General features: G+C 49.1%; 1 protein-coding gene across 11 annotated transcripts in view; it reads left to right on the top strand.

Moving 5' to 3' along the window:
• Positions 1-25330, top strand: part of CAMK2D (calcium/calmodulin dependent protein kinase II delta) — a 195860-nt gene that overhangs the window by 115905 nt on the left and 54625 nt on the right. For all 11 annotated transcript variants that reach the window (XM_019656581.1, XM_019656579.1, XM_019656576.1 and 8 more), the window contains exons 4-5: positions 19321-19386; positions 22295-22367. In XM_019656581.1, the coding sequence (XP_019512126.1) occupies positions 19321-19386; positions 22295-22367 (139 nt within the window). The remainder of the gene's footprint in view (positions 1-19320; positions 19387-22294; positions 22368-25330) is intronic.

The raw sequence follows: 25330 nt of genomic DNA, 5'->3' as shown, positions 1-25330 counted from the left end.
GGGGGGCCTGGGGGGGGGGCTCTGAGAGCACCTGAAGGCGGAAGTGGGGGGAGGAAGGCTGCGGGGCCTGGAGCTGTGCGGAAGCTTCTTTCTGTTCAGAGGTCCCGCTTCTCAGATAAGTGCGATAATCTGGTAGACAAGAGAGTTCTGTGTCCCCTCAAAGCCTCAACTGGCTAATGGGTGGCTCTGTGGCTGACAACCATTAAAACAAGGACATTTTGTTAGTAAACATTTAGCAGACTCAGAAACAGCTACCAGTTCAGGGTTTGGAATTTTGACTGTGTGAACAAAGGAAGCAGGATACACCTTTTGACCAAGAAGCAGATTTTGAAAAGAATCCCTTCTTTTTGCTGACTGAACAGGGATGTAAAGGGCACTGCGGCACAGTCGCCATGCAGGAAACGGCGTGGGGTAAATGACGTGAATTAGTTGACATTTTAAATCATGCAGCTGGAGAAGCGGTTCCTGAGGTCCCGTCAGCTTCAGCTGCATGTTCTCGGTCTTGCTGTCGACACACCTCACTCACACTCACGGTGGGACGGTGCCCACTGTGGGGGCGACGACCGCTCAGACTTAGCCGTAGTTTGTGGGTAACACTGACTGCGTATATGGTTGCAGTGACCAGTGTTTACACATCGTCTCCATCGTGTGTCAGCCCCCCCTTCCACCTGCCTGTCTAACCCGCCCACCCAGTACGCCACATGTCTGTGTGTGTTATCCACGTGTTTCATGTGTGTCGGTGTGGCTGTACTTTTATTAAGCTTGGGGGCAGACCAGAATAACGGTTTTCTGTAAGATGTTTCTTTTGTTATAAAAATATTTTGAGAGAGAAATAGAAGTCTGATTTTTCATAAATGTTTTTGAAATATATGTTTTGAAATCCAAATCAGCAACCTGATATTAATCAGGACTTTTGTTTGAATCCTCAATAAAGAAAAAAGCTTTCAACATAGAATTGTATTGTATATTATATTATATAGTGTATTATACAGTATACTATATAGTGCAGTACAGTCTATTATGTAGTGCATTTTACAGTATATTGTACAGAGTATTATGTAGCGAATTATATAGTACGGTTCTGTCCCTGGGGCCCTCAGTGAGTTAGATTCTATCCCTCTCTTCAAAGCACTTGAAGTTTTTTCAGATAGTCATTTAAGAACATGCCTATATTGGAAATACCGTGGAGGTGATGTCCTTGTACCCGCCTGTGTCTTCTCTGCTAGTGCTTCCTCGTGTCCTTTACACCTAAACAGAGGAGTGATCCAGGAGGTTGGCCCTTGGGCATCTTAAACTTTCCGTTCACACTCACTTCTGAGTGTCTCGTCTAGTATCATGGCTTTAAATTCCAAAGGAATGGCGCTCAGGTTTGTAACTGCAGCTCCGACCTCCGCCTCAACTCCATCCAGCCTTCATATCCTCTTGGATGTCACCACCCCCACTCGCATGTCTAATTGGCATTTTAAAATGTCTAAAAGTGACCTCATCTGCCTTAGGTCAGACTCCCTCCTGTCAGCCTGTGGTAACTCCGTCTGTCCAGTTGCTCAGGCCAAAACCACCGCAGTAAAATTTAATTATGGACTCATTTCTTCTTCTTATGTAGCTTACCTGATTCATCAGCAATTCCTGTTAGTTCCAAAATATATTCAGAGCTCGATAACTGGTCACCGTGGTGGCAGCACGCTGTCGTCTCTTGCTGTAAAAATGTGCTGACTCATGTCCCCTCGCCTCCGGCTCTCAGCACAGCAGCCAGAGGCGTCCTGTCAGAGCCTCGCAATCTGTCACTTCTCCTCTCACAGTCCCGAGCCGAGCTCCAGCCACACGCTCCCTCAGAGCCTGGAGCGAGCTAGGCAGCCACGCTTCCTGTCCCCTGGCTGAGCGTCTGCCCGCCTCCAGGTTTGGCTCACAGGTCACAGGTCGCAGGCTCACTGTGAGCCCAGCCAGCACGTCAACCTTTGTCCCCGGCTCTTCCCAACTTCTTCCTCACCTTCGTTTTCTTTCTAGACACTATCACTACCCAGCCTACCAAAAATTAAACTTCACGGGTCTGGCTAATTATCTACCTCCAGTGAGTGCAAGCGCCGTGAATGCAGAGACTCTCTTTTGTTCATCTTTTTGTCCCCGGTGCCTGCACATAGTAGGCATTCAATAAATATAGCAATGTAAGAGCAAACGACGCAGCTCTGGAAAAAACAAAAACTTGTTTTGCAAAGAGCTTGGAGAGTTTGGAGTGAATATATTAGGCCCCGGTCTTTTATCTACTTGCTACTCTGGGCACATATGGTGCCGCAGTGCCAGCTACTTGAAGGTCCAGTGGCCGAATGGAGGTTAATTCACATGCTCAGAAGCATAAAAGTTGATTTGCAGCCACAATGAAAACTGGAAATTTAGTTTAGACGGATATCCACTTTGGAGCAAAAAGCGGCACCATGAGCACACAGTTCCAGAACTGGGCGGCAGCTGCGCGTGTGGGACCGACCACATGGTCCCCAGGACACACGGAAGTTCAGATTCGGGTCCGTGGTTGTCGGGAGCCTCACTGACCTGTGCCGTGTGCCCTGACTCCTCCTCGGGGACATTTTGGTTACTTATTTTTATCAGCAGGCCACCCAGGACATTGAGTCCCCTGGGAGCCTGAGGGTAATGACTGGAAGCGTTTAGGCAGCTAAGCCACGCTCTCCCTCAAACCTGCAAGCCGCAGGATTGACTCAGGCAGCGGCCACGCGGCCGGCACGTTTCTGTGGTGGTCTTGTCCTTCACTGGAGCCTTTGGGAAGGAAGCCCCTTTTGTTTGCTGTTTTAACCTCTCAGCTTGGAATTTGAAAACTATTCAGCCCTTCAGGAAGCGCTGACCCAAGGGGCCACGTTCCTGGGCCAAGAAGTCCTCCCTGCCTGCGCCTTTGTGCACGAGGGCAGTGACCTGGTGAGTGACATCGCCGCACACCAGTGATGACAAGGCACTTCCCACGGGCGGCCGGGCTGGCAGTCGTGAAACCCGAACGCGGGGACTGTGCCGAGGAGCGAAATGGTGAGCAGGAGGCAGAGTGGCGCCATGGACGCTCAGACTTAGCCTGGAGCTTGGAAGCGCCCTGTGAGCGAGCGAGAGCTGCTGGCACTCCAGAAGGAGGCGTGTTTCCTCACGGGCTCGGCCGGGCTCCAGCTGCGTTCCTGCAGCCTCGTGCTTCTGTGTGGCCTGCTGCTCTCGTCGGCCACCTCAGCACACGAATTCTCTGCTCGCTCAGGTAATCCTTTCCCTAAAGAAAGCAGGAAGGGGTGAAAAGGAAACACTCCTCTGGAGGGTCGCCATGTAAAGCGCCAGGGACAACGACGGTGTCTGCGGAGTGGAAGCAGAAACACCTATGAAACAGAAGAGGGAAGGACAGATGAGAGGACAGAAGCCAGCATGTAAATGGAGGAGAGAAGGGAACCAAGGCTCGGCCTGGCCCGTCTTAAGGACCCGCCTTCCGTCCCTTCTCCGGACACAATGCCTTTCCTCCCTGGCACCCCCTCCGCCAGCCGGACAGTGCGGTGAAGCCCACGGCCCCAGCCCCGGACGCTGCTCCGCAGGCACCTCCCGTCTGGGCCTCGCTTTCCTCGCTTGTTGAACGAAAGTGGCGTCCGGGGTCGTGTGAGAGCCCTTCTGTGACTGATGGGAACAGAGCGCGCTCTTAAACGGTGTCATCTGTGCTTATGTCCGAGCTCTGTGTACAGAGAGAGTTGTTCCCATCGGGCGTGCTCCGCGTAGGTCTCGTGTGTCAGCATCCACTGAACACCAAATATGTGCTGTTTTGAGCGAGGTGCTGCAGGGACAGAGGTGAAGACTGTCCCTGCCATCAGGTTGCCACAGAGGGGTTTGGTAGTCGATGCGATGACTGACGGTGCCAGACCGGACGGGTCGTAAGAAACGAGTGACAGGCACCTGGGGACGTAAAGCGGAGAGTTTTTCCGACACAGGGTGACACACGTTACCTATACCTGACCTGTGTTTGTGCGCAAATTCTCACACATAGAGAAAATAAATTCTAGTCAGGGATCAGCTGGAGCAAAAATGAGAGCTGAAGTGTGTTTACCGGGATGGCAGGAAGCGGCCTGTTAGGTGAAGGGGTCTTTCTCCCACCCGCAGGCTCTGCACCCAGTGCCGGGTGAGGCGGGGCCCAGGAACCCCACTTCCCATGACTCAGCTCTGGTGCTTTGCACCCACTGGACTCACTCGCTCGGGCCCTTCTGGAGCCCCGCTTTCGGCAGTCACCCCAAGAGCTCCTCCCCACAGGTCGCCCCTCGCCCCCCACGTCTGAGTCCCCATGAGGCTTTGCACAGCCTTCCTCTCCTCTGATGCCCAGAGTGTGAGACCCGGGACACGTTCTGCTGAAGGCAGCTCGTGACCCCAGTGCTGTGGCAGAGGTCCCCCCTTCTGCTGCCCATGGACACAGAGGCTGGACACGCTCGCGGGGTCCCGTAAGCACCCGTATTCCCTTGGACGTTGAGCTGCAGGTACAAGAGTCACCTCTCCCCGTCCCAGCTAGCGGTTGTGTCACGGAAGAGCAGGTAGCGTCTCAGGTCGTCAGGGCCCATGAAGTAGGTCCCCCCAGCGCAGTGTTGGCCCCGATTCAGCATCTCGGGCGTTTCCGTTTCTCAGCCTGTCCCTGAGCCTCTGCAAAGTGATTCCCCCATGGGAATGCAGTGCTCTGTGTGTACAATCTGTGTGTACAATCTGGATTCTCTAATACATGGCAAAAAGTTGACGAGCTAGCTGGTTGCACAAACTGCGTCTTTGGAAGTACATTTGGCCTGTGCCTTTGTCTTAACATGAGTTGACCACTGTGGGGAAAACTGGAAATTTCATTTTCTCCTAAATGGTCTCATTTCCACCATGAATGGATTAATGGCAGTTGTCAGTGGATTTTCCTGCTGGCAGTGGTTCTGCTGCCTCACCTTTTCGAGGAGTTGATAGGTTCGTAAGGTGTGATGCTGCCTGTTTTCACCCACCCAGTCCAGATGGCAGTCCCCAAAGCCATGGCAGGCAGTTCTAAGTAGCATTTAAGTGGGGCCTCCAACTTGTCTCCTAGAACACGGCAGTTCATTGGATTGTTATCGCAGTGAGCGGCATCAGCAGGTTACCTGAGTGCACCCAGGTGACACAGACGGCACACCGATACGAGGCTGTCCCTCCCTCGTCACCTAGCAGTGCTTTGTGCCACAGCAGACTGCATGCCGGCCCCAGGAAACTCTTGTGTTAAACCAGTGGGACCCCTGGACAAACTGGGTGCAGACCCAGAGACACTCGAGCAAATGTGGCAGAATTTAAAATTAGAGACCAGGTGTGGGCCCCTACTGAGCCCCACCTTTTAAAGGCAGGACCTGGCGGCTGCAGGCCACCCCCTCCCTCCAGTCCCCGGGGGACACAGTGTTTCTGCCCAGCAGGAAACACCTGCCCCCCTATTGGGCGAGCGGCCCTGTCAATAAAGCCACAGCCTCTGATGGTGACCCCGGCTTTTACCTCTCGCCTGCAGGGTGCTGCGGGGTGATGTGTGTTTACCAGCAGGCTGCGGTCTAAATTCAGACTTTCTCTAATGCTTACAACAATCAGTTCCACTACGCCGCCTGCACCGACTTTTCGCCTGAGAGCCACCGTCAGTCCCTGGAGACCAGGCACCTTGCTCCCTGTGTTCATGGGGTCTGAGCGTGAGGTCGTCCCTTCAATATTGGATTAAACGGCAGCCTGAGGCAGGCTGTGAGGGAAATGCCTCTATTTTCTGGTTTTCGTGTGAGCCAATCACTCATGTCAGCATCAGGGTGCTCCGTTTTTATGGTATTCCTCTGAGGCCCTAGGTAAAAGCAGCTTACCACCTTGCTTCTTTAAAGTGAAAAGAGGGACACTTAAAAGGTACAGTTTTGAGAATTTTTAAATACAAGTTAATGATGGAAACGGTCTGTCTGACCACATGAGATGGTTACACGACTGCGTGTGTTTTGAAGGTATTAGAACTGGACGCTAAAACGGTGAATTTTGCAATGTACAAATTGTCCCGTGGTAAGTACAGGTAAGAGAGACAGCTGAATAGAGGAAGCATGTGTTCTAGATTTAAATGCTCTGTTTGTTTTATGGTTTATATACAAATTTCCTTCCTACCCTCACCCTATTCTTGGCGAACAAATCCCGCCCACACCCCGTAGTGAGCAAACCCCCCCCCCCGCATGTCACATGATTCTGCCCTTCTGGGCACAGCTTCCTGGACTGGGCGTGGGCCCCTGGCTTTGGAACCAAGAAGGGACTGAAGCTGTGAGTTCTGGCAGATTTGGAGTCAGTGCCTAGATGTGCTCCCCAAAAGCCGTGGACAAGTGAGAGTTTGGGGAGCTGCAAAAACAAAGAAGCCTGTATTGAGGACGGAGGGCTGAGCCGGGATGGAGGGGCCCTGGGGCCAGAGGGGGTGCCTTCCCGGGAGAGAGAACAATGCCCCCTGGTGAGGAGATTGTGTCCCAGGGGCCTGGCTGAGTGCTGACTCGCTTCCCCTGTAAATTCACTGTCACTTCAGACAGCCACTGTGAGTTTGGTTTTCACGTACAGAGCAGGAAAACTACCATGGACATCCAAATTTAGGCAAGCACCCAATTTTCGATAGCATCACCTCTTTTATCCCTAAAATGCATGGCTCTAGTAGTGGGGAAGAGAAATGGAATTTTACAGAAGCCTGAACTATTGATGTCAGCTCTGTTTTCATCCGGAAATTTCAGACTTTTCTTTTTTTAATTGGGTACCTTCTAAGTAAGAATTTGGCACTTTACTTGGTCTTTTTTCCTTCCTAGAAAGTTATTTAGATACAGAAAGGTAGAGTCATAATTGATTCTAGTCACGACACCATCCTCCTTGTGAGGAAACCATTTTACCGCTACTTTCACACTGAGTTTTTAATGACTGGTATATTTTTAAAAGAAGATTTAAAGAAAAAACTTGCGGGATACCTGAGAAAACAAATCAAGGACCATTTGAGAATACAAAATTTACTTGGCTTGGAAGGGAGGAGGGGTGTGGGTTGCTGGAGGAACTATTTGAAAAATTAAAATCCAGCAAATCAATCAAAACAAGCCATTCATGAATGAAAAGCTGTGGTAAACAGTCGTGAGCGTTGAACCCTCTCCCAATGACATGAATAGAAAATGGCTAGTTCTGAGGGTTATTGATAGCTGAGGGATGTGAATGTAGAAATACGGACAATTTAAACATACAGAATAATTAATGTGGAGAGTGTGGGCGGGGATTAGAAGGGCCCCCGAGGCGCTGGCGCCCTCACGGCTCACCGAGGCAGGGTGTCAGGGACGCCACCTAGTCAGCACCTGTAGTTAAAACTTGTCCTAGTCTTCACTGTTTTCAGAATCCTCTTTCTTAAAAAATTCAGAGTGATCTTTTAATAAGTATACCTGCTAACAACTTGTAAGTTTCATTTTAATTACTTCTATTAATTTCAAATTTAATTAAGCAATATTTTGTGAGTTAAGATTAATACCCAGGTGAGTCCTGTTTTTCAAAATGCCTTGATGTTTCTGTCACCGTATATCCTGTGTGCACACAGCCACATACGTACAATTGTGGTTTGTGGATTTGGGATAATTTTTTCTTTTTGCTTTTGTTGTAAAATTTTCTGCATTGTTTTAATTCTTTGTACTGAGCACATCTAATTCTTATAAAAATAATTGAGTGTGTTTTTTTTTTCTTTTTAAAAAAAGGGTGAAGGGAAATTGTAGCAAGTGTGCCAATATGTTAACAGCATTAACTTTGGGAAGCTGCAATGTAGATTTTTGTTATTTCCCGTATTGTCTTGAAATGTCACAAGTTAAGATATTAAAAGAATTTAATGGCTGATGTCTAGGTATCTTCTTACTGTAGCTAGAAGATACTTATTACAGACCCACAAGGCTTCTCTTAAAAAAAAAAGAAAATTACAGTTTATGCAGTAAATGCCCACTTACTAGGAAGTCAATAAGCAAAAAAGGTCTTTATGTAACTAACACTTTTGTCAAAAAACATGTTCACTTCAGCTCGTGCACTTTATTCCGTAAAGAATCTCAGACCTTCCATCAGAATACATCGACTGGTGTATTTTAGCAGGTTTCGTTATCTAATCCGCAGATCCTCTGGCACTTGGAAGCTGGACATTAGACGGGAGAAATACAGACTGGAGGATATGAGGAAATGTCCGAGGAGGTCCGAGGAGGTCCTGGGACATAGTGGGAAGGACTTGTTGATACGGTGCTTACAGTAACAAGAAGGAAGAGGGAGGAAATAAGCCAGTTTTAAATAAGGGCAAAAAAACAAGCAAGAGCCAGAAAAACACCATGGTTAGAGAGGACTCAGTGTGGGGCAAATTTTCTGTTCACCTGTGTCGTTCTTAGGCGCACACACTACAGAACATGGAATTCTATAATCCTAACTATGCTACTGAGTCACTTAAAATTCTATTTTGTATATTTAAATTAAGAATTTGGAGGTATTTAAAATACGTTTTTATATAGCCATCAAAATAGTTCAATACAGTTTTGGAACTTGAAGGACTAATTTTGTGCTATTTGGAAAATAACTTAGTGTCCCCATTCCAAGCGATGCTAGGCAAATGAGGCCCTTCTCTGTCACTTTGTACTTTGCTGTGTGCAAACACCCTGATTAGCATCCAGGCACATAGCATCAGTCCGTCCGTTTTCTGTCTGTGAAGCAGTGGATGGATGCTGGTCCTCAGGGGAACATTTTAAGTTCCCTAAGACAGCAAGTCTTACTTCCAGAGCTCGACAGCCCATGTTCCCCAGGGCGGATGTGGTTACATGCACTACCGTGTTCTCTGGGGCTGTAGAAATTCCTGCAGGAAGCCTGATTGGCTGGAAAGCTTGGAGACATGAACCCACAGATGCTGCATTTATTTTTTCGTCAACTCTCCCCACCTGTGGATCATGCCATATGCTGTTGACAAAGGAAGATATCTTAGTAGAACAGGCCGGTGAGAACCTTTCTGGAATGCTCCCGTCCCTTGATGGTGAATGGCTGGGTTAGCCTTCTCATTTGTAGCGTCCGCGTATTAAAATTTAACAGAGTTGGAGAGTTGGCACATAGTCCCAGCGTTCTTCCAGGACATTAGCACAGAGAAGCGTGGAGCACTTTGTCAAACCTCTCTAGATCTGAGGCGTATTGTGCTCCATAAATTCCTTATAATGTGGACACGTGGTTGAAGGGACTTTTAATGACTGAATGGCATTGAGAGTGAAACAGAAGTGTCTCAACTTACACACAAAAACACAGCCCTGGAAGTCAGCCTCGCTGTGTGTGGGGTGAGGAACAGACCTTGGGTTCTGTCCCTAGACCTGTCTGGGTGATTGCTGCTGGGGACTGTCACCCCACTGCTCTGTGCTACAGTAAATGGCATTGACGGTGCCATCTGGGCACTGGGACCCTACACTGCATTCACGTGCTACCTGTGGGCTCTGGCATGGTCACGGTGCACTTTGAAAGGGAACAGTGGCAGTCATGTGGACAACGCGTCTGCAAGAGGGACAGATGAGTCTGGGGGTGGCAGGCTGCCTAGTCATTGATGTGACGCGTGGTGAAGCCCTCACTGTGGGGCAAAGGGCTGGGGTCAGGTCCAGAGGTGTTTTGGAGTCAGAGCTTGGCCGAACGGGGTGACCCACCAGATATGGTGAGGAGAACATGGGACAATTCCATTATACTAGGGGACACAGATCAAAGAGGACGTGCGTTCACACAGCTTGAAGTGCCTTCGGCCGTCCAGGTGACACTGGCCGCAGCTGGTAAGGTGGTAGATGCTTCCTGGTGCAGCCAGTGTGGGCAGACAGGGTTCAGATGGGGACTCATTCACAGAGGAGAGGAGACGCTGAAGGACATGAGCGAGAAGATGCGAGAGCCGTGGCAACTCGGGGTTCAGAAGGAAAGCCAGGACAAACGGGGGGTCCCATCCACTGGGTCTCTGAGGCCAGTTCGGAGGTGGGAGGTAGAAGGCAGGCAGGCGGCCCTGAGAAGCCTCCCTGTGTGCAGTCCAGCGGCTGCCAGGCCCGAGGTCACAGCGCAGTCACTGCGTGACCCTGTGGAGCTGAGCTGAGCTCTTCCTGTCGTCCCCATCACCCCGCCGGCCTCGTGTGTTCACCGCCGTGTCCAGGCTCGGCCACGTGGGCGAGTTCCGCTGAGGAAACTGTTGGTCATTCCTTCTAACCTCCCTAGGTGTGTTTTTCCCAAAAAGAGACAATTGAAGTCAGTATCAAAATGCTCAGGCAAATCAGAAACATAATTGTAGTCAGTGTTCAAAGATCACCTCAAACAATGCAGTTCCCTGTGATAAAATCAGCTTCCTTGGAGATGGGTGTGTGTGTGTGTGTGTGTGAGAGAGAGAGAGAGAGAGAGAGAGAGAGAGAGAGAGAGAGAGAGAGAGAGAGAGACGGAGAGAATTTCATCTCAGACTATAGGCTGAAGCTGCCACCAGCAAGTATTCTCAGCATCCTTTAGTTTGGATGAGACGTGGCCGCTTGTCCCATGTTGTTTGAATCTCCGCGTGGTCTCGGGCTTTCAGGGTGAAAATAAGTGGAAGGTCCGTGGTCCGTGTCAGCTGGAGATGTCATTCCACACACTTTTCTCCTTACCTGCCAACATTCACAGTCAAGCAGTTGGTGTGCAGACTGCATTTAAACAGTTCAGCCTTTGGTTTCGTAATTGCTGTGGAGACAGAGAAGGCACCGTCTCTGAGTGGTCCTGTAGCCAAAGATTAAAAGAACAATAATAATAACAGCAGGTACTGAGATCGCTGCCTTTGTCTCTCACGCGAGGGCTGTCGCAGCTCCAGCTTTGACCTGTCGCGGAATGAGACAGCCTTGCAGGAAGCAGGGTCAACGCGTCTGTCCACAAAAACAAGATTGATATGGTCTCTTTAGAGTTTGTTTTTTGAATTAATTGAATTTATTATGTCTAAATTGGTCTCCACACTTCTCTAGTACAGCCTGTGCTCTGTTAATAACATTTATGAATCTAGCATCTCACACGGAAAAAGTGTAATGAAGACAGATTGCTAGACCAACCCACAGATTTCACAAAAATCAAAACCCTATCCATAAATAATATTAAAATATTAAAATCATGTAACTTGTTTTTTTCACTTGTCATTTCTGGTTTTGTGACTATCCTTGGGAAAAACAATGATATTTAATTTGGTCTAGTAGTCTCCAGGATTTTTTTGAACTAATATAAAGGTTTAGAGATGGGGTTTTCTAATTCTCTGTCAACTTAGATGATCAACTATTAGCAATTTCAAACTCTCTGCTTAAAAGAATAAACATAATGAAAGTATTGTAATGCAAACCACAGATGTCTAGCTAACTTACTTTTTCAATTATTATAAGCCTTTTCAAAGCTGGCACTGTTTATGTTGCTATTCAGAGGCTGGTCTCAGAACAGTGCGCTGTGTGTGTTCATTATACTGAAGTGCAAATGTATGCTTTTACTTTTTATTTCTATAGGGATTTTAATCTGAAATCTTTCCAGCTGTCTGACTGGCATTTTCTCCAGAGCAGCTTTGAAGCAATCTGACCTAGATGTTTCTATAAATAAGACTTTCTTTGAAAAGCTAAAGGGAGCAAGACGGGTTGTGGGTAAGAAAGACCTGGCGTGTGTGGGCACGTGGCCCCTTTGAAGCCCAGTGGCTTCTCCGGGAGGAAGAGGGACGCAGAGCAGACCGTGTCCTGTGGGCGGTGCCCTCGAAGACTGTCATCCGCTCCTCGATCTGAGGAGCCTTCTTCCCACGTTCTCGTCCAAAACCCAGTTCCTTCCCCAAACAGGAGCTTGACTGTACCAGAATCTTGTTTATGGTAGAATTTTGATTGAAAATCACTTTTTGGTTTCTCCTTTTCAGGCATGAAACTTATATTTTTGGCATTGGCTCGAGATAAATGTCCATCTAATCCTATGTCTCTGCCTCTGGGTCCATGTCAGAGTTTGCAGCTGTTTCGTTTTTATTTTCTGTGTTTTTCTAGTGTCAACTATCATTCCATATAGTTGATGTGAAGTAAATGTTAGTTATTCTACAGCCTGGGATGGAAACCCAGGCCTGGGAAAACGGCGAGCCCTGAGTGTGCGTGTGCTGGTCTTACGGTCCGGCTGTGGGGTACAGACAGCGCGTGGGGAGCACGGTGAGCGGCCGGGGCAGGCGGGGCCCCCAGCCACCCTCCGGCTCAGCGCTCCTCTGCAGCTGGCCGTGTGACTTTCATCCCTAAAATGGGCATAATGTTTTCCTGATAAGATGTTGAGAGGATTAAAGAACACTGTTCACAAAGTGCCCATCAAGGCACGTGCTTAGTGTCACCTGTTTCTCTAAATGGCAGTGCTGGGACGAATACCCTCGGGGGCGTAAGCTCACAGCTGGTATTGGCCACTGAGGCTCCCAGCCTAGGTGTTCAGCTGTGGGAGTGGAAGTACGTGTCTCCCCTTAAGGAGGCAGAAGGGCGGCTGAGACAGAGGACGCAGGCTGGGCTCGTCCTAAAGACCAAGTCCCAAGCAGCCTGGCCCTTTAACCGCTCCAGACGCCATGCTTCTCAGTAGCTGAATGTCTTACAAAGAAGAGCGAGACAGACTGAGGAAGCGGCGTCTGCACAGAAACACAGAGCACTGACTACAAAGAGCACTCGATGGTGGGTCAGAGCCAAGACGGGCCCTCACGCGGGGAAGTGTGCTGGGAATTACCCACATGGATGCCAGTCAGGATTTCTCTTGTTGGCGGGTCTCGGTACAAGCATGTGCATTTTATACTTCTGTTATTACAGTAATCTGAACCCCCAAAAAAGACTGTGAAAGTTTAGAAACTTGAGGTTTTAATTTTTTTTTTATTATAAACATACAGCCTGTTTCTGTGACCTTGGGTGTACCGTCTTCTCTGTGCCAGCCTGTCTCGGGCTAAATAAGGCACAGGCCTGAAGGACATCTCAGGCAAAGCTCTAAAAATGTATGGTTCTCTGTATTTTTATTTAGGACAAGGTATGATATTCTTTTGAAATCTTCCTTTCACACAAATGTATTCTCTGCAGTTTATTCATAGACTTTTTATTGCAAATCTCTATTTGGGCCACGCTGCCTTCTAAGAATAGAAGTAAGACATCATAATGGCTGACACAGCAAAAGTCACTCTATCATTATAATAATAATGAAAATAGATAACATTGTTGAGTTCTTAATATATGCTAAGTATTTTGCTGAGTAGATTATAAGCTTTATTGTATATATAAACTCAAAACAACTATATAAATGATGGATAAAGAGGTAAATAACTCCCAGGAACAGTGAATGGTGGTGCAAAAATTCACCCAAACCTGACAAGGACCCCGTGGGTGACAGACATTTTTCTGAGCACTCCTTGGGTGTGTCAGTCTTATTACCGCATTATTTCTGGACTTTATCCATCTTCATAGTTTCTGTTCATTTCTTATACTTAATCTGTGCTGCTCTAAACCCGAAGGGCCTTCTTCTAATTGATAGAGAGACACTGCTGCTCATAAAACGTCTCAAAATCACTTTTGATTCTTTTGTTTTTCATAGTGGAATGATTACTTAAAATCTCTTCATAAAAGAGTAATAACGTACCTTGAAATAAACTTGATTACAGAGAATGAAGCCCCTTAGCCTTCTTGTTGTAACATTTTAACGCCCCGCAGAGAGCTCAGTGGGCAGAAACTTGTGGATCTCTTAGGAGTCCCCTTAAGCTTTCAGTAGGGGTGATTCCTCCAGGGACAAGGTGTGACGCCCACCTTTTATGTCAGCAAGTTATGTCAGCTCTTTGAAGATGTGGAGAATTGTCAGCAAGGCTTCAAATAGTAAAGTTATGGAAATGAAATAGAGGTGTGCATGAGTGGGGAATTTTCTGGTCTATTTAGAACTTAACTAATTCTTAACTAATTATCTAGATTATATTCACTATAAAGAAAAACTAAGAATAAACTAGCTTCATTGGTGCTATTTAAAATATTTATAATTTAGGATAACTTATTTATGCATATGTATTTTATTGTTGCTACAAGTGATTTTTCCAAATTTCACAACATTAAAGCCACTTTAACATTTTCCATAGAGATGCTATCCTAAAGAGGTTAGAATTGCATGAATTCCGCCCTTTGGAGAGGGTCTTGTGCTGTGATAGTTTGAATTAAATATTAGCCAATTCTCCCAAATTATTGTGTGAAATATTTAGAAGTGAACTGCTTAAAATTCTGGTAATAGATATATATTGTATTGCTTTATGGTGTATATCCAAAGGAAACATTTAATGCATTTTTAACTAATCTCTATAAACACATAAAAATTTTGATGGCTTTTCTGCCAATTTCCTATATTATACCAAAATCATTATAGAATAACTGGATATCCACATGCAAAATAATGGAGTTGGACCCGTACCTCTCATCACATGCAAAAATTGTCAAAATGAATCAAAGACCTAAATGTAAGAGCTAAAACTATAAAACTCTTTGAAGAAAACATAGGAGAAAATCTTCATGGCATTGGATTTGACAGTGATTTTCTGGATATGACACCAAAAGCACAGGCAACAAAAGTAAAAAACAGATAAATTGGACTTCGTCAAAATTAAAACTTTTGTTCATCAAAGGACACAAGAAAGTAAAAAGATGGCTCAGATTGGGGAAATCCTGTTTCTGATAAGGGATATACATAGGAAGTATATAAGAGGGACTCCTACAGCTCGACAACAAAGAACAACTTTGTGCCGCCCCGGCGCCTTTGTGCAGGACACACATCACACAGGTACCTGGTGCTCTGAGCGGGGAGGGTGCCTGTCTGTTCTCTTTGCACTTTACGAAGAGGCAAAACATGGTGGAGAAAAACTGTGGCCTGAACTGACCTCACACGGTTGGCTAAGGCCAAACCGGAACGCGGAGTCCACTTGGTTCCCTGTTTGACCATGCTGCCTCAGTGTGGAAAACAAAAGAGGAACAAACCATCTGTGCGTGTGACCGGCTGAGGAGAACCACTTATTAGCATTCAAGACAGGGGTCCAAGCGTATGACGCTCTAAACCCTCCGGGACCCACAGAGGAACGGAAAATGGCAGTGCTTGTGTATCTTCATTAGATCATGCTCATGTTTTCATCATCGTCATCATCAAACATTTGTTTTGATTTAAAAAAATGTTATGGTGGTAAAACATATAACATAAAATTCATCGTCTTAACCATGTTTAAGTGTACAGTTGAGTGGCAGTAAGTTCATTCACATTGTTGTGTAACCACCGTCACCACCCACTCTCTTAACTCTCTTCATCGTGCAAAACTGGCGCTCTGCACCCCTGAAACAGCAGCTCCCACTCCTCCTGCCCAGGCCTGGCACCGCCACTTTGTTCTATGTCTGTGTGAAGGTAAGTACTTCACAGAGGCGAACTCGCACAGCATTTGTCCTTTTCCGACTGGCTTATCTCAGAGCATCATGTCCTCCAGGTCCATCCATGCTACAACAGGTGCCAGAATTTCCTTCCTTTTTAAGGCGGAACAATATTCTGTTGTCTGTATAGACCACATTTTGCTTATCTGTCTGTTGATGGACCCTTGGGTTGCAACCATGTTTTAACTCCTGTGAATAATGCTGCTGTGAACATGGGTGTACAAATACCTCTTCAGGACCCTGCTTTCAATTCTTTGGGGTGCATTCCCAAAACTAGAATTGCTGGGCCATCTGGTAATTCTGTTTAATTTTTTGAGGGACTGTCATACTGGCTTTCAGCAGCAGCTCCATTTTACGCCCCCACCAGCAGTGCACGAGGGTCCCAATGTCCCCACATCCTCGCCAAACTTGTTATTTTCTCTTTTTTTAGTAGTAACCATCCCAGCGGGGGGAGCTGGTATCTCATTGTGGTTTAATTTGCGCTCGACCTTTTTAATGCATGGCGTTGCGGTCTATTCTTCACCTTCAGGGAGCGTTCATTGTGATGTGCACATCTTTGCAAAGCATTCCTTGGGTGTTTAATCCGACAGCCTTAGATGAAGGCATCTCGTTAAACCACATGCAAAAATATTGCGTAATAAGCTTCGTGGCTGGTGTGCTCACTTGAGAAGGTCTCTGATAGAGACCCTCTCTATCAGAACAGAGAACAGAGAACTCACTCCGCCCCGCTTGTCTTGACCCCGTGTGCCCTTAATCATAATTAGTAGTGTGCTTATCAGTCATGTCTTTTCTTGGTCATAGAATAAGAAAAACAATTTTGAGAACATGAACTTTTGACAGTGGTTCATTTGTTTGGCAAGCATTTGTGAAAGCTGGAAGGGGCTGGAGGGAATTGAAAAGTAGCTGTTGGCTAAACTCGAGGGAGGGTACAGACGTGACCATGAATAAATTTACGGAGAGTGAGAAGAGAGAACGTGGAATCCAGAAGGCACTGAAGGGACTGATTCAAGGGTGAGACCCAGCAGAGACGCAGGCGCCAAGCGGGCGCTGCTTTGGGTGGATTCGCGCCCTGCCCCCATCCGCTTCCCTCACCTGTGCCCATGGGTTGGGCAGTGCCCACGATCCGCTGCCACGGCGTCCCACACTGTGCCCCCCAGCGTGCGCCCCGTCCTCCTGGCTGAATCACGTTTGGGACGGGACAATTCCAGTGGCCTGTCTCGGTTTTGTCATCTCAGTTGTCAGTCCTCGTACGACTCAGGAAGTCGGTCTCCAGGAGGACCAGTAGGTGAGCCTTCGGACCCCTCTTAAAGCAGTCTCAGCCTGTGTTGATTTCCGTCGTCTGATTTGGAATGCAGTCAGAAAGTCATTTCTGGACAAGCTCAGATAATCCACTCTTTCACAGGTGCCATCAAACACACAGTATTCAGTGAGAAATGACTCAGGTAGGAGACTGGGCTACTAACGGAAATGCTGACGGCAGTGTCAGCAGTGACAGACTTGTGTTTTGAACCCCTACGTCCCCAGTTCACGCCAGCCGCCCCACGCCCACCGCTGCAGCTTCGAAAGGATGGGCTGACAGGGCTGTGCCGCGGCCATGGTCACAGCACCCAGCTCGCCTCAGCAGCTGCCAGTCACCACGATCTGAAGGTCTCCGACCACAGGAGAGAGGCGTTGGGCCGGTAGGAGCTGCACGTGGAGATGTTCTAGGCCTCTGCAATCGACCATGGTGAAAAGAGGCGTGGCTTCAGTCTCTCCACATGAAGTGTAAACCGAGCCGGTTACCGTCCAGAATTATAAATAAAACGCCACGCGTCTCCTCTTCTCCAGCTCTAACCCGAGTGTGTGCCTTGCGATGAGCCCGGCTGTTAAGTGCGTCCTGCACTGCCCACAGACGTGACGAGCTCCTAGGCAGACTCTTACGATACGGGAAGACCCACAGGGAAAAGCTGCCCGAGGGGTCCTTACCTCTATATGGAGATATAGTGACCAGTGACAAGAGGTCAGGAATGTCGGCATCACGGCGTTGACCGTGGTGTGAAGCGTAACACTCGGGGGTCGCCGTCCTCACAAGCATTCAGCGAGCTCGTCACAGGCCCTGGTACGTCCCAGTGAAAGGCGGGAACGGACTCCCCTCCTGGCACTGCCGCTCTGGTGGACAGGTGGACAGTAAACAATAGTACGGACAGTCACCTGGTCACAGCAGTCAGGAGTGTCATGAAGAACAGCAGGATTTTTGGGGGGCAGGACGATGAGTGGGCCTGAGGATATAGAGCTCCAGCCACATTTGGAGGGGTGAGCAGGGCCCACTCACCTGATAGTGGCCACACACAGGCTGGGGACGTCCTGGCGTCCTGGCGAGAGGCAGGCCGGGAGGGGCTTGGTGCCCGTGGCTGGAGGAAGGCCGTTCGCCCTCAGGGCCAGAGCAGGAGGGAGGTGGGCACCGGGGAGGTCAAACGATGGAGAGGCTGCAAGGTAGGCAGACACATAGAGGTCACGTGCAGACTCTGCCTGCAAAGCGGAGGACAGCTGTGCACATGCTCCACGTTGGCCCAAGACACATTTGCAGCACATTGAAAGCTGCTCCCCGGAGAACGGATAGCAGACGGCTGAGAGAGGAAGTGGGGGTGTTAGAGGCTTTCGCAGGAGTGCAGGTGATGGGCGTGATGACCTGAGCTGGTGACTGGAGCAGAGACGGAGCGAATCTTGATTCGAGATCCATTTGGAGATGAAATCAGCAGGATTTCGTTCGAGATCGGTGTAAGTAATGTGAAGGGGAGCTAGGCCTCTTCACCCTCAGATTCCAGTTTAAATTCCGGTTAAACCATCAAATTCTGAGCTTGTGCCTGTGGTTCATTCGCCCGTTTAGTGATTTAGTCCGTGATTCACTCAGCTCCTTCTGTGCCCAGGCACTCTGCCAGGTCCTGAAGACACGGGGTCTGTCGTGGGTTCTGCTGAAGGCCCCTCACCGACGGGCCGCTTGATGAGGTTCCCTGTGTGAGATCCAGGTGCTGAGAACAAAGCTTCCGACTGCGCCTCCACGGACTTTGCTCCCTCAGCTTGCAGTTCTCCTCAGGGGAGCCCGGGGGCTTTAGGGGTGACTGGGAGTGGCGGAGTTGGCCCCTGGTTGCCCCACTGACAAGGCAGTGCACCTCGTGCCCAATGGGGGCCTGGTACTGAGTGACGCCAGGCAAGGGACCGTCCCACATGGCGAAGGGTCGTCCAGCCACGACCAGAAACACTGCCACTGATGGACCCGGCTGAGCTTCACTCTGACCAGTGACCACTCGCCAGCCCTCACCAGTGCTTGTCTGACTTTAATCCGGGGATCAAAAGGGATACACGTGGGGCTCCCTTTATGTGAGTGCCCCTCCCGGTCCCTCTGTGGACGCCCCCCGGGTCTGCAGCGTCATCACAGCTGCAGAGACAGGCTCGCGGGGTTCTTACACTCGGGCATGTCCTCGCCGATTAAAAGTGCGCCTCTGGAGAAATGCAGCCTGCACGCCCCGCTCTGCTCCCCCGATCGGTGGCGCCGCCTCTGCTTGTGCAGCAGCTTGTCAGACCTCGGTTAGTATTTGGAGAACGGAAGGAAGAGAATTATACAAACCATTTTCTGTGCAGAGCCATTTTCCTCCAATCAGTCTCAGAATATACGTATTTATGGTGCTAAGAAAATTGTGTCCTCAGGACCTAGTGATACAAAGTCATGTAGAAAAGGTGCAAATGCTTAGGACGATGTCCACTGGCCCTTATGATAATGATAATTTTTAAAATCTGATAATTTTTAAAATAATTTTTTAAGTAATCTGAAAACCAAAATTCTCTGTGAACACAGGTGCAAATCTATAGATGCCTAATTTTTTCTTCTTTTTTAACGTGAATACCTTGTCTGTCTGCACAGAGTCACTGGAGGGGAGCTGTTTGAAGACATAGTGGCGAGAGAATATTACAGTGAAGCTGACGCCAGGTGAGTGACTTGCCCTGGGCTCGATGCCAGGCTCAGCCTCCAAATGACAGTTGTCCGAGCACGTGGTGCCTGGTACCCATGGGCCTCTCCCGGGCCACCTTGGCCTGCGTCTCATGTTGAGTTCCTCTTAATGGATGTTGTTCTCTCTAAGGATTTCCAAGGTGACTCTCAGGAAAGAAATCTAGGGACTTGGTCTAAACATCATTTTTATCTAGCGCCTTTAAAGTGCATATTTTATTTTATTGTTTTAGAGCCTAACTGAAATGACTTCTGCTAAAGAAGCAGACGTTTTTAGCGAAGTTAAGAGACCAAAGACCGCGACCCCTCTTCTCTAGCTCCTGGGCTGCGCAGCATGGCAGCCACTGGTCACATTTGGCTATTTTATTTCAATTGCAATTAGTCAAAATTAAATAAAAGGTCAGCTCCTCAGTCTCACCGGCCAGTTTCAGCCCCAGGTGGCTCGTGGCTGCCGGCCGGATATAGCAGGCCATGGGCACGTCCTTGGTCCGGGGAGCCCACAGCCCGAGCGCGTCAGACACATGCAGAAACGTGTGGCCGGAGCCCCAGTGCACCCGAAAGCGTTAGCTGCTCAGCGCTGTGGGAATCTCATCAAAGCCCCTGGAACTCTCACTTGAACACTATTTATTCAGGTGTTTCAGTGGCTTCCAAAGGATTATAGAATCTTGTTAACTGGCCGACCTTTACAGAAGTCATAATGGCCTACGCTGTGTCTGGTTGGAAACTGCCCAGCCACACAACGGCGTGTCTTTGGCATGAAGGGGCGTTGACACTGGCTTAGCCGGCCCCCAACCCACACGCTGTCTTCCCCCCGCAGCCTTCCATGTGCTCCGTAGTTGGCATCACTTTTAACAACGTAAGCAAACGTATAGAAGTCCAGCTACTGACCGGCCCCTCAACTGCCCCCAGTGCTTCCCTTCTGAGGGCCCCCCTGTGCCCTCAGCACACAGCCGTCTCCCCAGAGCGGCCGTGCACACACAGGCCCCCTTCGTAGCGTCTGATTCACCTTCCTGGGCGATGCTGTTGTCTGTGGCATCCTGTGACGCTTACCTATACATGAGTACACGCCGCTTTTTAGTGGAGTTTTTGCTGCCAAAGTCATAGGAAGTTCTGTGTCACTTACACTCTGATGAGTGAATCGTCACCAGCTCAGTTTACCCCAGGTCCTCACATTAGGCCCCTTGGAGGTCACTCTTTGCCCACTTGCCGAGAGAGAGAGAGAGAAAGAGAGAGAATTTTAACCAAGGTGGTGAACAAGTTAGAGAATTTCATTTATTGTGCTTTTCAGAGTTATAGAAACAGGCTGTTATTAAATTGAAAAACATAGGGTGAAATTAAAATTGAAACTAGTTTTACTGTGGAAGAGCCCTACAGATAACTGGGCAGAGCCTGTGGGTTGGGTCATCTCATGTGTAGGCTTCTGTGACGTTTTAGAATTCACTGTAGGATATTTTTAGGACAAGTCCCACACATAGGGACAGTCAAGAAGAAACATTCTCTCCCAACTATAAGCATAGAGCATATCTGCAAATAACTGTAAAAGTCTGTTCTCACAAGTCCTCGAAAAGTTTAGAATTCAGTCCATTTCCACTAGTAAAACTGGTGAAGTTCACACAATAGGAATTATTGTTTACTTCTTTAGTTTCCAGTTTTCATTCAGCCCAATAACCTAATCTGTGGTCTGAGAAAAGAAAGGGAAATATTCCTAAAATGTAGTACAAAGTAGAACAAAGTGGAAGGAAAAGGAGTCTGTGATTTTAAAAAATAATTACCAACAAAATTAAGCTGTATAGTCAAAACCAAACAATGTGAGGCTCTCTTAAAGAGTTAGAGCTGGAAAACCACAATTATGATCGGCTTTTGACATTTACCTGTAATAAATCAGATGTGACTACTTTTCTTAATTCAAGAATTTACTTTGGAGTAATGTCATTTTGTACGTTAAATGCTTGAAAATGTCCTCCTTGAATCGTTTGCTCCATCCGCCGATGGTGTGGTTGTGTATAGACCTGTGTTTGAATCCCACAGTGAACTGTACACACTTGATCAGTGTGATGTGCCCTACGTCACTGTCACACGGCAGCCATGACACCGCACAGGTGCCCAGCAGTGACTTCCCCTCTAATTTAATTAGTGGTCTTGACATCAGTGGGCCTTCATGAGAATAGCATCAACTGTGCGTTTTGACGGCTAACAAGCCAGCATTTCCTCACTCAGGTGTGTGGAAATGTGGTGACAAGCAGCGGTGCCCCACGGGCCTAAATGTCGTGTGTTTGCTCCCGTCAGCACTTAGCCATTCCCCAGAGTCTGGGTGACTTTAAATTCTCCCTCTGAGACTGCAAACCCTCCTTGGGTTTCCTAGCACCGTATTGTACAGGAAGCTCCGTTTCCCGGTCGAAATGGTAACTGTGTCCCTCCCACCGTTTTTAACCATGTCACCCGCCACTTCATCTGTGTTCACCCTCATGTTTCCACGCCTGTGTTTAATTGTGACCTCAGATTTTAAACAGTTTAGGTGTGTATGAGAAACACCCACAAATTTTCTCTTTAAAGAGTTTTTTCCCAGAACATTATGGAAAATATGACTTAATTTTCCTCCCTGAATTGGGAAACCTCCACTCCTGTGTACCAGTGACTTAAAGTGCAGACTTGCAAAGAACAAAACACAGCTCAAATTGTTTCATCTGAACACGTCACAACCCTGTGTGGATGTCAGTTTTGTTAGAACCAGATTAGCTTGATTCCACAGTTTGTAGTTCCAGTGTAAAGCTAAGACGATGTGGAAAGCATCATTTTTGTTTGTTTCATTTGAACCTTCATTGATTTGTCTTCCGTGGGATTATGCGCCTTTAAAACGTTCTCCTCTCATTTTGCCCTTGTGTCTTTGCAGTCATTGTATACAGCAGATTCTAGAAAGTGTAAATCATTGTCACCTAAATGGCATAGTGCACAGAGACCTGAAGGTCAGTATGTGGAGTCGGCAAATCTGAATCGAAGCAGCTTCCGTTGTTTTCTGGGGAAAGGGCAGAGGGTGGGGTTTGTCGTTCCCAATGTCTGCCTAAAATGACCGGGTGACGGAGTCATCGTGCATGACGCTTCTTTCAGTCGCTCGTCTACAGGCTGAGCGTACATCATAGCAGCCCGGGCGGGCGGGAGTGAGAACAGCCGTCCGGTCCAGCCATGAGCCCCTGAGGCGGTTTGGGCAGGCTGCCCGCACCCTCCCGCCTGGGCCTGGTGACTGGCCTGTGATGTACGTCGCCTGTAGATTAAACGCCACTTCTGTTCTGAGACCACATGGCCGTGGCAGGACAACGGGCCGTGCACTGCTCCCTGGAGGCTGATGAGCCCTCAGCCCGGGCGCCAACTGCCAGCTACATGAGCACCAGGAGTCCAGGGTGCACCCGAAGGGAACTTAACGGAGCCCTGGTGCTAGCATGACCATTTGGAGGGACCCGAGAAAAACGGGAGAGAACTGGGAAGCGCTTTTCGGGGTGCGGGGCGGGAAGAAGGGGGACCCAGCAGCTGTGAATTGAACCTGTGTTCCAGTTTATTTCCCGTTAAGTGTTGACAGCCAGGAACTCACTGAGCTCCTGGATGAAAGGAGCATCTTTAGGTGGGTTTTCTGGACCACGGGGATGCACACTGGCTCCCGTCTGGCACGATCCCAGTTGCTCTGAGGCACTCGTCACTCACGGGAGCAGTGAGTGTGCCCCGAGGTGGCGGGCTCGGCCCGTTGTGCTGGCACGGCCGTGGTCTCCGCGTGCTGCGCTCGGACTAACACTGCCCCTGGTGTTTGCATGCAGTCATTGCATTCAGCAGATCCTGGAGGCTGTGCTGCACTGCCATCAGATGGGCGTGGTCCACCGGGACCTGAAGGTGAGTGACGGACGCCCGGCCGGCCCCACGGCCCTTCAGCTGCAGTTATGTCTGTGCAGGCTCAGCGTGGCAGGGAGGCTGTGTGGGCCCATCCCAGCAGGTGACGCACACCCGTGCCCTCGCCACACCCCCTCTCTCCTCGGGCACACCTGGCACTCGCGTGTCGTACTTCATCCGGAGAGAGCGAGCTCCTGGGTTGACAGTAGACAGGCTGCTGTGTGTCTTTCCTCCCCAGCAGGGTCCCAGCACCTAGTGAGCCCGAGTCGGACTGCTGAGCTCTCCATTCCAGCAAGCACGAGTCGCGCTGCACACACCTAACACTGCAAATGGCTGTCAGGGTGGCACAGTAAGCGGGGCAGCGTCGCGAGGCAGGTTTGGCCCGAGTGCCTGGGAGCTGACGAGCCCCGTTCTGTCACCTCTCAGAACCCACAGCACTTAAAGCGCACGCACGCTTTGTGGTCCCCGAGGACACATTCTCAGAGTTGCCACTTGAAACGTTTTACTCCATGTTGTGACATTGTAAGCCCACTATAAATGCCAAAGATGAAAGTACAGATCCCCTCCGAGATTTTTACAACACATTTTATGGGCTGTGATATCAGACATTTGTACATGTCCCAGCTCACTGAGCCCTTCACACGCTGGGACTTTAATCAGAAATGGCCTTGGGCCTGGGATGTGACTGGAGGAAGGGTGTTTCCTGACATATGAGCTGAAGTCAGATTAAAAACTCAGGCAGGGGGTTTCTAGGAGGCAATGGCATCGCCTGGGGGGCTTCCTTCCAGAAAAAGTGCTTTTGCTCCATTCTCACTTGCCCCAGTTTCATGAGAGGACAGAGACACACCTCTGATGGCGCCGGTAGGACCCCTGTGCTTGCCTGTCCCACTGCTGACGTGGAGACCCTCCAGCCGCGGCTGCTTCTCAGAGCTGGTCTCCTGCACTCTGAGTGCGGGACGTGTGTTGGCTCCGCTTGTGCCGCTCACTGACCGAGACATTAACATGCAAACAACAGGCTGCCGACATTTCTCGTTACCAGGCTTGACACAAACGGTTGCCCTGGCTGTTCCCGGCCGCACGTTTCTGGTTCATACCCTGATTGCTCTGTTAATTCACACACCCTACAGACATGTAATGCACAGTTTAATTTGTCCATATCAGTTAGAGAAACCTCAGGCAGTTAAGTTTTTCGTCGTTATCAAAAGTGCCCGTGAGCAGACAAGCGCTGAGTGCTGTCTGTGAAGTGCTCCCGGCACCGGTCTGTTCAACACTGTCCCTCTCCGGGACGCAGGGTAGGACCTCAACGAGTGAATGCCTGTGGCACATCCCATCAGTTTAGGAGAGAGCGGTGTTCTAGCAAAAGCACATTCATATACAAAAGGCAACACTGAAGAAAGTCAATTGTCATGTGTGTTGATTAATATTGAATAAAGAGAGGAGTAGCATGTCCTCTCGGACACAGCGAGAGCCTGAAGAACTGTTGGAATGTTTCAGTAGCTGCCATGCGTGGGGGCTCGTTAGACAGGGAGCCAGCAGGTGGACAGTCATCAGACCTAGATACCAAGCTGTGAAGGCGCCTGGAGAATGTCCCAGAAACGTGGTTCTGGTGGGGACATTAGCGGCCAGGGAGCTGGTCGGTGGCATCAGGCAGGGCCGGCGGGGCGTGAAGCACAGCTTCTGTGGAAGGCGCAGCTAGTGTTGGGCCCCAGGGGCAGACCCACGCAGCACTGGCGTCAAGCCACAGTGACATGACTATGTCCCTGTCGCCCAGCAATACGGGTCTAGCCTTGGACGGACTGGGGTCAAGGCAGGACCTTAACGATAGAGGTGGTGATCACTGCTGTGTGTCCTGTGCTGAGTTCCGTGACTCTTCACAGCACCTTCACGAGGGGCAGTTAGGTCGCCCCATGGTGCCCAGGGCGATGCAGCAACCGAGTGACACAATGTCTCCGGGGTCACTCTGCCAGCATGGTGTGTCGTGCCCAGGGTCACAGGCCCAGGAGCTCTAGTTCTCAGTTCAGTTTAGTTCGGAGAATTGAAAACCGAAGAAGAG

Source organism: Hipposideros armiger, unplaced genomic scaffold, assembly GCF_001890085.2.
Source record: "Hipposideros armiger isolate ML-2016 unplaced genomic scaffold, ASM189008v1 scaffold_262, whole genome shotgun sequence".
Lineage (NCBI taxonomy): Eukaryota > Metazoa > Chordata > Mammalia > Chiroptera > Hipposideridae > Hipposideros > Hipposideros armiger.
The sequence above is the reverse complement of the archived record's forward strand: the minus strand, read 5'-3'. Positions and strand labels throughout refer to the sequence as shown.